This window comes from Aquarana catesbeiana, linkage group LG03 (genome assembly GCF_042186555.1).
Source record: "Aquarana catesbeiana isolate 2022-GZ linkage group LG03, ASM4218655v1, whole genome shotgun sequence".
NCBI classification, from domain to species: domain Eukaryota; kingdom Metazoa; phylum Chordata; class Amphibia; order Anura; family Ranidae; genus Aquarana; species Aquarana catesbeiana.
In genome coordinates, this window is record NC_133326.1 from 112,054,482 (window position 1) to 112,069,467 (window position 14,986).

Below are 14,986 nucleotides of genomic sequence, written 5' to 3' on the forward strand. Positions count from 1 at the left end.
AAGACCCGGCGTTCTTTCTGCTACATGCCACCACAATCCTGGCAGATGTACAAAAATCTATTGTGTGACATTTATTTAACACCGCAAAATCTTGTATTCCAGTAACATGGAAACAAAACTCACCGCCATCTATTGGACTGTGGTTGCGTAAAGTAGAAGACATAAAAAACTAGAGGACCTAGTTTTCACAGCACAACACAAACAAGAAAAACACTCTAAGGTCTGGAGGCTGTGGGACATGTTTATGCTCTCTGATGAAGGAAAGTCCTTACTAAATTCTTGAAGAGTAACCAGAGTGACACCATTGCTACATCCATTGCCCCCGGGTTGAACGACCCCCCCCCCCCCCCCCCATTCCTCTCCCTCCTCCCCCTCTATCTTTCACTTTCTTACTCACTGATTCTATCTTCGGCCCCTCAATACCTTCCTTCTTTTTCTTTTTAATAAGTGTGGTCGGGGAACAGACAGTCCGACTAAAACTTTCAATTAAGAAATTAAGGCAGCATCTCATACACAGTTATACAGGATTAGGAATGTTGACTGTCAAATGCTGTCTGTGTAAAATAATACATTACCTTGTCTTTTGTGACATTACTAGGTGGTCCATATTGTGGACAGAGAGTGGACCTTTTCTTAAGTGTCGCCATGTACATTTATTGCCTGTTATGGCCGTCACTGTACTGTATCCTCCCTGTACCCCTCTTTAAAAAATTCAATAAAACTTATACTTATATTTGAAGATAATCTGGACCTGCCACTATGTGATAGCATTGGACAGCTGACAGTCAGCAGAGGAGATCAGGGAATGGATTTTCCCCAAGCTCCTCCAATTTTCCATCCTAATGTCATTTGTTGTTGTCCTAGGTTCTCAACGAGCGGGAGACTTTGGGAGCTACCCCCTGAGGATGCAGAAATGATTGGTTGGCCCAAGCAACTTTTTACAGAAAAGTACTGAGCTAACTGAAAAAAACTGAAACAAGCTTGTTTAACCTCTTCAGACTTTGGACTTACTAGACACATCAAAAAAGCTCAAAAGGTTAAGGCTGCATTCACACCTGAGCGTTTCAAAGTTGCGCGTTTTTACAGTGATTTTGCACAGGTCACCCATGTAAAATGCAAAAAAATGCCTGTAATCTGTACCAAAGAAGCTCATGTTATTTTTTGAGCTTAAGGCCCCTTTCACACTGCTGCGACTTGAAAGTTGCACGATTTTACCGCAATTTCGCAGATGCGATTTCGACACGATTTCATGGAATGCCTGTGTAAACTTGAGGTCTATGGACCTCAACTCGCATCAAAGTCGGACCAAAGTAGTACATGGACTACTTTAAAGTTGGTGCAACTTGAAGTCGCACAGATATGAATGGTACTCATTGGGAATCATGGGGTGCGACTTGTCATGCGACTTTGCAGTCCCAAGCCGCAGGACTTTTTTTTTTTTCTTCTTTTGTTACTTACTCAAAAGACTATCATATGAAACAATTGCACTAACTAACTCTTATCTTTTCTCTGGAATGTTAGAATGTAATATTTAGGAGTTTCCCTTTAAAGTCCATTTCACACTTTATGTTATAATAAGGGCTATTTGTATGTTGAACTTTGTGCAACAGTGCACTTGCTTTTAAGGTAGCTTGAAAGAAAGGTATACATGGACAGTTTTTTTTTTTCAACCAACAACTGACAGATCCCCGCATTCACACAAGCCATGTGCATGCAGGGATCTCTCCTGCCGCGCTATTGTACTCTAACAGCAGGGACTTCACCCCCTTCCAGAAGAAAAATCAACCAATAGCCACTTGTTGCAAGCACTGATTAAATGCTGGTGGAACAGACAGGGGTACACACAGAGCAAATTGCAGCCTGTTGCTGTTCAAACTGCAGATGTAATTTCTCACAAGCACACATTTACTCCAGACAAACAGCTAGATACACAATTGACATGCATACTGTCTATTATATGACCTGCCAAAGGGTTTGCAATTTTATGTGACATTTAATTGCTATGATATATAATATCCTTATTCTGTGAATGGCCCTGAATCTACGCCTATGGTTTGCCAGGTTTAAAGCCCTGATCTCTGTAGCTCTTAGGCTTCATGCATACAGGATGTTTAAAAAACGCCAGCGCTGCTGCCAGAAAAAAGCAGCTTTTAAAACATTCTGTTAGCCGTGTTTATTGAATAGAGTTTATGAGCGTTTTTTGGCCTTTTTTCCCAGTAAAAACACTCCCTATAATGTAAAAAGGCGTTTTTCATTTTTACAGCTCACCAGCCTCTGCTCCTGGACACACAAGCTGTCTTTTGTTTTCTACTGCCCCTAAACGCTTATGCCTTCAGATGCCTCTGACAGTTTGTGTGCATGGACACATAGTCAGTGGCGTTGCTATGGGGGTGTGTGTGGGGGGGGGGGTGTACCGGTTTACATGAGCCAGAGGGTTGATACTGGGGCCCCCACCCACCACTACACCCTGTACTTTATTTCTTCTTGCAGAGCTGCAGTGGAGCGAGCAAGGCACCAAGCCGTGCCGGGGAGGCTGCCTGTACACTCCCCCGTCTTAAGCTGCCCCTTGGTGATCTCCAATATCTCTGGAGTTGGTGGGCGGAGCTAGGGGTGTGGCTGCCTCCACTCCTCCCACAGACTCCTTCACTCTGGCTGATCCTGCAGCTGGAGGAGAAAAAGGTGAGAACACAGCAGCCTCCGGGTGTCTGCATCTCCGGGCATGTTGCTTACTGTCTGTCTCTACATAGAGTCCTAACCTGCCCTATGCCCCCGCAACCTGCCCTATGCCACCCCAACCTGCCCTATACCACCCTAACCTACCCTTTACTATCATTTACAGGGGCCGTTTGGGGTGCTTTTTTGACATGCGTCGCCCTTCTATGTGCTCCTTGCTGCAAAGGCCAGTTATAGGTTGGGGTGGTTGCCATTTGTTTGTGTAGAAGCTGACACTCGCTGTAGTGGTCATCGCTAGTAAAGTGACTGCCCCAGTCTTCCTGGTCCTGTGTGAGCGGCTTCACCTCTGTAGGCTGACAACAGGGGGTCATTTGCATTTTTTCATTATCCCCTTCCCGCCGACCGAACGCACATATGCGTACTCGGCTTTCCGGGGTTATACCGGGATGATGCCCGCAGCTGCAGGCATCATCCCGATCGGCTACCCCTGAATAACAACCGATGCGGCTAAAAGCCGCTCGGCTGTTATACCGGAGGAGCGGGAGGGGACATCCCCCCCTCCCGCCGTCTCCCGCCGCTGTTACCGGGCCTCCCGTGCGATCGGGAGGCCCGGTGTCCGTTCGGCTGCCTTCGGCGGCTGGGGGCGGGCTGGAACGAAGCTGCGAGCGGCTTCATTCCAGCCTTCTTCTTGTAAATGCGGAAGCGACGTCATGACGTCACTTCCCGTTTACTCGGCTGCCAATGGCGCCGAATTTAAAAAAGTACACAGTATTCAGAATCGCCGTTTTCGGCGATCTGAATACTTTGAAGTGTAAAGGAGGGATGGGGGGTCTTTTAGACCCCCCATCCCTCCATAAAGAGTACCTGTCACCACATATTACTGTCACAAGGGATGTTTACATTGCTTGTGACAGCAATAAAAGTAAAAAAAAAAAAAAAAATTTTAAACACAATTTATAAAGTACAAAAATAAATAAATTAAATAAAAAAAAAAAAAAATTTTTAAAGTGCCCCTGTCCCCGCGAGCTCGCGCAGCGAAGAAAACGCATACGGAAGTCGCGCCCGCATATGTAAACAGTGTTCAAACCACACATGTGAGGTATCGCCGCGATCGTCAGAGCGAGAGCAATAATTCTAGCCCTAGACCTCCTCTGTAGCTCAAACCTGGTAACCGTAAAAAATTTTTAAATCGTCGCCTATGGAAATTCAAAGGTACCGTAGTTCGTCGCCATTCCACGAGTGCGTGCAATTATAAAGGGTGACATGTTTGGTATCTATTTACTCGGCGTAACATCATCTTTCACATTATACAAAAAAATTGGGGTAACTTTACTGTTTGGATTTTTAAAATTCATGAAAGTGTCACTTTTCCAAAAATTTGCGTTTAAAACACCGCTGCACAAATACCGTGTGATAAAAAATATTGCAACAATCGCCATTTTATTCTCTAGATTCTCTGCTAAAAAAATATATATAATGTTTGGGGGTTCTAAGTCATTTTCTAGCAAAAAATACGGATTTTAACTTGTAAACACCAAATTTCAAAAATAGGCTTAGTCATGAAAGGGTTAAATACAAGCCATACTCTGACTAAATGGAATGAGGAGGAGGGGCATTGATGTCACAGTCTCTACCTTATCCAATCAGAGAATGCCTTGTATTCACTGAACAAAAATACAAGGACCCGAAAGGTCTCAGCTATCACTGTAGCAGCACCAACTACCACGGTGAGTGTTGACTTCTCCAGTGGCCCCTCAGGTTTTGATATATGAATACTACGTTGTGCTAAGCTGAACCAATGTAAGCATGCAGTACAGATCATACCTGGAGTTCAGATTTAAAGATAAATTTGCACAGATTTCATACTCTCCTAATTACATTATTGGTCACTGAGTGATTTCAGAACGTTGCAGAATAACATTTACATTAACAATTACACAGAAGCAGTCTTTTTTTTTTTTTCAAAAAGCACAGAAGTAGTCTTTTTTTTTCTATATACATTCTTTTTCATTTGTATCAAATGGTGTTTTGTATCAAATTGTTGGATTTGTGTCGTCAGTATTTTGTGCTTTTAAAATGATCTGTTTGGTATTATGCATTTGCAAGGTTACGTTTTTGATGTAAGAATCTCACTGCAAATATTTTCCAATACTAATAATTCAAATGTTTGATGATAACCTTTTGTGAGGTAACTACCATTCTTTTCCACAACTGTACATGCCTTTCCTCGTAGGTGAAGTACAGCAAACAGGCTATTTAATGTTGACATAGGCTGCTGTGACAGATCCTGGCCACTCCTCCCTCCATCCTTATCAGACCGGTTCCAATGCCCTGTCCCTACATACTTTTCCATCATCATCTTACTACAGAAACAGTCCTAATTGTCTGCAGTACCTTTCTTGTCTTTTCCTCTAGGCTTCCGTGTTTAATGATGGACCCCAACATCCAGGGCCCTTCTGCACATCCTCTGTGGGCAGGTAAGACTTTTGAATGTAGAAGACAAATAGTCAGTATTATATTGTGCATGTACATATTATTTTACGTGAGTAGTAATATGTATATAGTGCAATTTATAATATGTGTAAAAGAGTTTGTTAAATACAATTAGATATGGAAATTTGCAGCATTACATAAATAGCTCCTTACAGTCTGTGTTTAAGAAAAGGTGCAAGGTAAAAAACTGGAATATTTCTGACAGGTAATTAGGGGGGGCAGTTCATTTGACTCATTCACCATTTAGCTTTAATTACACATGAACTAGTTGTATACATAAGATAACAAGTTAAAGATCCAACCAATGCTCTGTGACATAAGCATGCATTTTGACAGTTAGTGAAGGTGCATGTTTATGCACTGTACTTATACCTTAACGTGTGTGTAAATGCTGAACGAACTTTTCTTGTTTGCTTTCTTTTTGGCTGATAAATCTAGAATTTAAAGTGTTGCGTATAACTGATTAATAACTGGAACAAATAACTAAATACCTGTTGATCCAGAAATCTTAACTGAGCTATTAACTTCCTGTGCTGTCTGCCTCTGCTAATTGGTATTAGTTAGCATTGTTCCCAGCTATTTTTGTGGGCTACTGAATACCTCCTCCCTTTGTTATGGAGACGAGAAGAGGAATAGGTATTCTGATTCTTTCGAGGTGCCCTGGCCCTGATACACATGGAGTGTACCTACCTTTCGTGTTGGGTAGACTTTAAATGACCTCCCATGTGTTTGTATTTACTTGTTGTTTAATTGTTTTCCCTTTACTTGTGCTTCCACTTCTTAATATTCCCTTTAGCTTCTTTCATTAAGGTTTTGCTAAACCCACAACAGTAAAATCAGCCTGTATATGCAGTAAAGCATGCTGGTTATACTCACTGTGGAACCTAAGGGGTCAATCCTATGCATTGTGTAAAAAGGCTGTTTGATCCTGTCTTCTCTGATCCCCTCCTTCCACTGACTCCTAATAATTTCATGATAAGAGTCTATAGAGTCAGGCTGCACATGCTCAGTTTGGTGTGTGTTGCTAGAGAGTTTTTTTATTTTTTCTGGGAGGGTGCATGTGATCAGCACAGGGCCAATCAGCACTGTCCAGACAAAGAGCCGGGGGTCCTGCAGTCTCATAGGTTAGTCATAAAACTCCTCCTACAAGCTTTAACCAGTGCTTGGCTAGACACTGGTAGAAGTCACAAGACTGATCTAACTGCTAATGAGAAAAGTTATTTAGAAGTTTATATGTACTAAAATAATTGCATTTCCATGTTCTGTGTAGTGTGGGAGACCAGATATTGTGAATGCAGGGTCCTGGGTTTAGTAACAATTTAAATATTTTGGAGCACTTGAACATTCCACAGTGTTGGCACTTTTCCATACATATTAGTATACCAGAGTCTTTCATGGATGGTTGCCTATAAAAATACCAAGTTTCTGTGCCATAGAGGATATACAGCCTTTTACTGTAGGTACACAATTATTTTTAAAGGATAAGTTCACCTTTGTTCACCTTTTTCTTTTCTTTTTTTTTTTTCAAATTCCAGCTTCCCTATGTACCAATATAACATTTGTGTATTTTTTTGCAAAAGTATCAAAGCTTTCCATAAAATCTACAGACATGTACCTTACTGTCCTTGATCCATGTTTCCAAACATATCTATTGCTTCTGTCTTGCATCCTTACAGACTTTAGGTCATGACACAGGAAGGATTTGACCAGCTGACCTCATTAGCACACACCCTGCATCATCTACCCTCCCACTCCCAGCTGCACGTTCTTTAAATGAAATGCTATCAATCAGTGATCACCCTTCTCACTAAATACACAATGTACAATCACACTGCATAGTGTATGGCCATCTTTATACAAGTACATAGAAGTGAGTGGACAACCACTCAGCTGTCAGGCCCAATTCACATCTCTGAATAACGGGAACTCGCATTCCCACATGCTTTTTTCTTCTTTCTTTTTTTTTGCGAAGGGGGTGATTTGGAGCATTTTCACTCATCACACATAAGGCAGCCCATCCACCTAGGAGTCACACAGCAATTCCCCAAAGAAGCTTCAGAACTTTTTTTTAGAATGGAGCTTGGTGCCTTTTTTACTGCGATTTTTGATGCAGCATATTTCTGAAATGCAAGGAAACGCACAGATGTGAATGGAGCCTCATTGTTCTTGTATTACCACACCAATTTCACTTTCAGGACCCATTCACATGTAGCATAGTGGGAGCAAAGTTTTGTGGCTAGTTTTTCCTGTGACACGCATAAGGCAGCCTGTTGATTTTAAATGGGCTGTGCTATATGAGGCTTTTGGGAAATTTGGGCGTTTTGTGGGTTGTGTGTTTTTTATGGTGCGTTTTGCAGCATTTGCTACTTGTTTTTTCACATGGCAAAATGTGTGTTTGCTTCTGTGTTTGGTGTGCCGTTAACAATTAATGGCACTGAAAGGGCAACTAGTAATTTAAGGTGTATAAAGGTGGCCATACACTATACAATCTGATTGTACAATCTCCTTTAGATCTGCCATCAATTATGTAGTGCAAGGGTCTGCCTGATTGGATATAGAGTGATTGACTAGATAGGCGTTTCCTCCTATTATATAAATTTGGTAAATCTAAAGGAGATTGTGCAATCAGATTGTATAGTGTATGACCACCTTTATACACCTAAAATTACTAGTTGTGCTTTCAGTGCCATTAATTTGTAAGGGCACACCAAACACAGAAGCAAACACACATTTTGCAATGTGAAAAAAACTGTGGCAAATGCTGCAAAACATACAGTAAAAAACATGCAACTCACAAAATGCCAACATGTCCCATAAGCCACATATAGCACAGCCCATTTAAATCAAGGGACTGCCCTATGCATGTCACAGGAAAAAGGAGCTACAAAAAATTCACACCTATCACTATGCTAGATGTGAATGGGGCCTGAAAGTGAAATTGGTGCAGTAACACGAGAACATTCACATCTATGCGTTTCCTTGCATTTCAGATATGTGCTGCAGCAAAAATCGCAGTAAAAACGCACCAAGCTCCACTCTAAAAAAAAGTTCTGAAGCTTCTTTGGGGCGATTGCTGTGTGTAGGGCAGCCCATTCAGGTGGATGGGCTGCACTATGTTTAATGAGTGAAAATGCTCCAAAACACCTCCCCACTTCGCTAAAAAAAAAAAAAACGCATGTGGGAATGCAAGTTCCTGCTATGCAGAGATGTGAATGGGGCCTGACAGCTGAGTGTTTCTGTCCACTCCCTCCTATGTACTTGTATAAAGATGGCCATACACTATGCAGTCTGATTGTATATGGTGTATTTAGTGAGAAGGGTGATCACTGATTGCATTTCATTTAAAGAACGTGCAGCTGGGAGTGGGTGGGTAGATGAGGGTGTGTGCTAATGAGGTCAGCTGGTCAATTCCTTCCTGTGTCATGACCTACAGTCTGTAAGGATGTAAGACAGAAGCAATAGATACATTTGGAAACATGGATTGAGGACAGTAAGGTTCGTGTCTGTAGATTTTATGGAAAGCTTTGATATTTTTTCAAAAAAAAGTACATGAATGCTATATTGGTACACAGGAGAGCTGGAATTTAGAAGGGTTAACTTATCCTTTAATAGGTGGGCATGTAATAAATGTTTCTGTGGGCTAGAGTTTTGTTTGTAGTCTTGTAATATTGTATTTTTGGATTTTATTAATAAACACCTTTTAAAATATATCTGTGCAGCATTTATCATGGAGTTATGTTGGGAGTATTTTCTTTTCTTTTGGCCATTTTATTTGTATTTCCTGCTTGCATGCTCAAGCAGTGTGATGCCTATTCTTATACTATGTTCTGTAGTCCTAATACATTTCTTGTCTTAGGGTGACAACGCTGCTTCTCTATAGATACAGGACAGTAAGTGAGTCCTGTATCTATAGAGAAAATCGATCCGGAGGAAATCGATCCGGTCTCCTGCTCCCTGAGATCCCCTGGGCGCCATAGCAATATGGTGTCGCAAACGGACCAGGAGGAGGATCTGCCAGCAGCCCCCCCGGGCTTGCCTGAGATCATGTCGGCTATTACCTCTTGCCAAACGGCCATCACTGCCTGTCAGACTGCTTTGGCATCCAAGATAGATGAGGTTCAGCTGGATATGTGGGCTTGATGCGACAGGATTTTGACAAAATCAGATCTAGAGTGACGGAGGCTGAGCAGCGTGTGGGCTTGGTGGAGGATACAGTGGCTGACCATGCTGCTTCCATCCGCACCCTTCAGACAAAAGTTAAAGCCCTAGAGTACAGAGCGGAGGATGTGGAAAATCGCAGCAGAAAGAACAACCTCAGAATTGTGGGTCTCCCAGAGGGTGTCAAGGGGAGAACACCGGCCCTGTTCACGGAAGACCTGCTGCGCTCCCTGCTGCCCTCCGCTCAGCTCTCTCCTTACTTTGCCGTTGAAAGAGCCCACCGGGTCCCACCCAGGCCGGGACTGGAGGGGGCCCCTCCCCGCACTTTCATCCTTCGGCTACTAAACTTCCGAGACCGGGATGAACTGCTTAGGGCCTCTCGGCTGCGGGAGAGTTACCTTTCCAGAACGTCAAGCTGCTATTATTCCCGGACTATACTATGGAGACCCAGAGACAACGCCGCTCCTTTGATGCTGTCAAGCCGGCCTACGAAGGAGAGGCATTAAATACAGCGTCTTGTTCCCTGCGAAGCTCCGAGTGGTGGAGGGCGAGACGGTTCGATTGTTTACTAACCCGAAGGATGCTACTGCTTGGCTGGAGACTTTACCTTCATAGGAGGCCGGGGCTGTCCGACTGTGGATACCTGTTTGTTGTTTCTGAGTTCAGTATTTGTATAATGCTGGAGACGGGTGAGCTCTGTCATGTCTCCCTTACTATGCCCAGGCCCACATTTCTGTATCCCACAAACTGATATTAGTTCTAGACACTTTCAAATTATGGGGATGCATTGGACGGGCATGCTTACCCTGCTCCGCATTGGTTGCGGCCTGTATTCCCCCTGTGGTTTGTTTTCTGTCTTTTTGGGAGTCATTGCCCCGGCTGCCGTAGTTGGCTACAGAGCGGCGCTTGAGATCCTGGACATATACTAGACTGCTTTCCCTGGTTGTCTCGTAACCTGGTATTTTTCTCTAACCAATTCTTTTGTTTTTCTTTTAATTTTTTCATTTTTTTTATGTTCTGCTTGGTATGGTAGCAACTGTTCTTCAAGTATGTGCCCCTGCTTAGGCAGGTGAATCTCAGTATTTATTCTCCGGATCATAATACTCCAAAACTCAGGGTCGAGTCTCCCTATAAATATTCACGCTTAGAATCCCGGTCAGTTGGGATGTAGTAGACCCTGTTCTGGACACGCGACCCCCAACTCTAAAGTTTAGTCTATTGACTATGGGTTGTTTGGGATTTAAGGGTGCCTCTCTGTTTTGAGGTGCACGGGGTGGGGGTTGGCACTTGCTGACCTGTTCTGGGAGTTTGGATGTTACCTATTAGTTTTTTTGTTGGTCTTTTTTTTTAAATGTTTATCATATACCTAACTGCTAAGAGTGGTACTGCTAGCTGGAATACTTTGCTGCAGGAGTATGGTGTGTTTGTGGTCTGGTGCTGCCTCCCCTTGCAGAGGTGGCTCTGGATGACGGCACCCAGAAACCTGCGCCATTTAATACCATGCCCATGCTATGACTAAGTGCCTAGTAGTGTAATGGAATGTGCGGGGGTTAAACTCGTCCATAAAGCGTTCATTGGTACTTAACTATTTACGGAAACTCCACCCACAGGTGTGTATTCTGCTAGAGACACATTTTATGGGATCCCGAGTTTTGAGCCTAAAGTGTGCCTGGGTGGGAGCTCACTACTATGCCCCTTATTCTAACTATGCTAGAGGTGTAAGCATTTTAGTACAGAAGTCCCTGCCCTTCCAGCTATTGAATGTTAAACTCGACCCGGGGGGAAGGTATGTACTCCTACATGCCTTGATTTCGGAGATCCCACTTGTGATTGTGGGCGTTTACCTCCCCCCCCGGCCAATATAGATGTGCTTCATGTGCTGATGCAACAGGTGATACTTTATAATGTTGACAATGTTCTCTTTGTTGGGGACTTTAATATGGCTCCATCTCCGGGAATGGACAGACTCCATGCTTCTGGTCCTCAGCAGTCAAGTATATCTCGGTGGGCCTCCACCTTCCACATGACAAATGTTTGGAGACACTTTCACCCCTCTGATAGAGAATATACTTGCCTGTCTACCACATACCGGTCCTTGTCCCGTATCAACTTGGCATTTGCCTCCCCTACTTTGCTGAGTACAATTAAACAGGAAGTTGGGACTTTAAATGAAGCGCTTGGGTAGTGGAGGTAAAGTAAACCATATTTGGAGATGCATTATGAAATGTTTATTGATTATACACAATGGCAAACAATACAAAAGTATTCATTTCATATACAGTAAAAGGTTTTGTTTTTTTTCTATATATATTTTATAGGAAATTTCACTCCATCAGCTCCTGATGAGTGGGGGAATACCCACGAAACGCGTCGAGCTTTAATACTTTTTGATGCCCCAGCTACATCCTACATGGAACCTTAGTTATTTATATTTTTTACTCCTTCCAACTATAGTAATTGTTTTCATACCCAATAAATGTACATTCACCATGTGGGTGCACGTGTCCCCACCAGGCATGTTGTTGCTAGCAATTATGCTTTATTGCTCTATTATAGGGCTGCAACTAACGATTATTTTCATAATCGATTAGTTGGCCGATTATTGTTTCGATTAATCGATTAATCGGTTAATAACCTTAAAAAAAAAAAAAAAGTGTGGCGTATAATTTAGTTAATATGTAAAGTTTAAAAAAAAGGCAATTTATTCTTAAATATCTCTATTTAGCGGTAAATATAAATAACTAACTATATGGTTAGGGAGCAAAATATCTAATCCACTCTGAGAATAACAGACAGAAGAGATATACCTATATACTATTAGAGGAGTTATACTGTATAAATTGTTAGAGAAGAGATATACTGTACATACTATTAAAGGGTGAATCTGATAAACATTTTCAGACTCAGAGATCAAATGTCTTCCTTCAAAAAAAAATTTCATTTTGTTCATGTTCATGTTCGTTCGGTTTTCTAATCATTAGTGGGGTCAAGTCGACGTTCATTTTCAACCACAGTGATGGAAAAATTTTGAAATAGAAAACTTCTTGGTCAAAGGAATTTTCAGACAGTGTATGTGGTTTTCGTTCAGAAATTACATTCATTTTAAAAACAGAATGTTAAAAACAAGTGAAAATTTCAAACAACATTCTTTCATTCAGCGAATGTACAAAGATTTTTCGTCTGAATATTCTCATGTGAAAATTAATCCGTGTGGCCAGCATAAGGCTCGGTACACACCTAGGCAGTTTGCTTTTGATCTGTTTCTGCAGTGCTTTTTGGTGTGCGTTTTGATTTGTGCGCACATGATTTTGCGGCGAGTTGCGTTTTTGCTTTTTTTTTGGCCAATTTGTTGTTGGGCAGATTAAAAAACACAAATTGCTGCAAAAACGCATGAAATGCTTTTCTGCAGCTTCTCCATTGAAGTATATTGAACCAAAAGAGCACAGTTTTTGCGTTTAAAAAAAAAGTCCCTGACCCTTTCCAATACACAGTGGCTGAAAAAAGCATAGATGTGAACGTGGGAAACCATGTTAATGAACTGCAGTGCGCTTCTGCAAAAAAGCACCAAAAAACACATAGATGTAAACCAGGTCTAAGACGTTTAGTAACATAATGGGGTTAAAAAAACTAAAATTAGCCCTTTATAGTACAATTAAAAAAAAGCAGATAATCACTACTGTAAGGGGTTAATTTTTTACTGTAGAACCGTGAAAGTAACATCTACAGTAGCGATTATTTGCTCTTTTTGTACTATAAAGGGCTCGTTTTAGTTTTTTTAACCCCATTATGTTACTGGCCGATTAATCGATTATGAAAATAGTAATCGATTAATTTCATAATCGATTAGTTGTCGATTAATCGATTAGTTGTTTCAGCCCTACTCTATTACTTCTTTTTATCTATACTAGATCATGTGCTACTATATGTGTATATTTTTTATCATGCTATGTGTACATCTCCTATACATATAGGTTATTAAAACTTTTTACTGTATATGAAATGAATACTTTTGTATTGTTTGCCATTGTGTATAATCAATAAACATTTCATAATGCATCTCCAAATATGGTTTACTTTACCTCCACTACCCAAGCGCTTCATTTAAAGTCCCAACTTCCTGTTTAATTGTACCAATTACCGGGATGGAGCCACTTAATTGTGCCTCATTTAAAGTCCCAAAACCCCTTCTTATTTCTACTTTGCTGAGTAGGGTGGAGTCCGCAGAGATCCTCTCACGGGGAATTTCGGATCATGCTTCGGTATCTGTTACGTTTTGGCTCTCTGATGTGGAGGGTGTGGGAGTATGGAGGCTGTCTAAATACTGGATTATGGATCCGGATATTCAGGAGGAGATGCCAGAGACACTATGTGCCTTTTGGCTTGATAATGCGAGGTCTGCTGGGCCTCTGGTGGTGTGGGATACACTTAAGTCATGGCTCAGGGGTATATATATAAATCGTATAGCTGCAAAGAAGCGGCAATCTGTGCAGTCTCTGAGGCATCTAGAGGAGCAGGCGAGGTTAAACGAAGCTGAATACGTCCGGTCTCCTACTCAGAGCCACTATGTGCCCTGGCAAGACACCCTGAGAGAATTATCCTTACTTAGAATAGAGCTCACTAAGAAATCTATGCTTGACAGTGCCCAGGGGGTGTTTGAATTTGGTGATAAAAACAGTAAGCTGCTGGCCTGGTTAGCCAGGGGCCAGCACACTGCAACACATATTGGTAGGCTGAGGGATCGGGATGGTTATCCCCTGACAGCTCCGGCGGACATTAGCGCAAGATTCCTAGAGTTCTACCAAACCCTTTACTCCTCCAGGGCAACCTACCACACTTAAGAGCTACTCCATTACCTTGACCAGATCCCGCTCCCCTCCCTGGAGGCGAAGAAGTGTGAAGAGTTGGATAGGGACATCTCCCTGGAAGAGGTGCAGGTGGCACTGGGGTCTATGCAATCTGGCAAGGCCCCAGGTCCTGATGGCATTCCCATCGAATTTTATTCCGTGTACCAGGAATTTTTGGCCCCTAAATTTACTACCCTTTTGAAACAATCCATGGATCTAGACTCCTTGCCGGAGTCATGGCCTAAGGCGATAGTGGTTTTAGTGCCCAAGCCCGGTAAGGACTCTGAAGAGTGTGCCTCCTCCTCCACCTCTATTTCTTTAATTAATGCTGATGCTAAGCTTTTAGCAAAAGTTTTAGCCCGTAGGCTCGGCACAGTAATAGAGGACCTCATCCATGTAGATCAGACCGGTTTCATGCCGAGTAAGAGTACTGATATCAATATCCGTCATCTGTTCCTTAATTTAGCCACCTTCTATAACAATGGAGGCACTAGAGTCATAGCCTCTCTGGACGAGGAGAATGCTTTTGACTCCGTAGAATGGGAATATCTATGGGCAATGTTGAGGAAGTTTGGAGTTGGACCTAAATTCCTACATTGGCTGAAATTGTTATATAAAACCCCTAAAGCGAGAATTCGGGTAAATAATACCCTTTTGGATTATTTTCTCCTCCAGAGGGGGACCCGACAGGGTTGTCCTTTATCCCCCAGCCTGTTTGCACTTGCTTTGGAGCCATTGGCAGTTCTGGTTAGGGAATCTGGCAGAATTGAAGGTCTCCGGGTTGGCCCTCTGGAGGAGAAGATATCGCTCTATGCGGA

At 42.3% G+C, this 14,986-nt stretch overlaps 1 protein-coding gene across 2 annotated transcripts in view; it reads left to right on the plus strand.

Annotated features, from left to right (window-relative positions):
• The first annotated feature begins 4,336 nt into the window (after positions 1–4,336).
• Positions 4,337–14,986, plus strand: part of LOC141131571 (synaptotagmin-4-like) — a 105,748-nt gene continuing 95,098 nt past the window's right edge. The window contains exons 1-2 of one of the 2 annotated variants that reach the window (XM_073618991.1): positions 4,337–4,400; positions 5,089–5,150. In XM_073618991.1, the coding sequence (XP_073475092.1) occupies positions 5,102–5,150 (49 nt within the window). In that variant the 5' untranslated portion in view covers positions 4,337–4,400; positions 5,089–5,101. Of the gene's footprint in view, positions 4,401–4,992; positions 5,151–14,986 lie in introns of those variants that run through there. The other variant, XM_073618990.1, reaches the window with a different exon arrangement.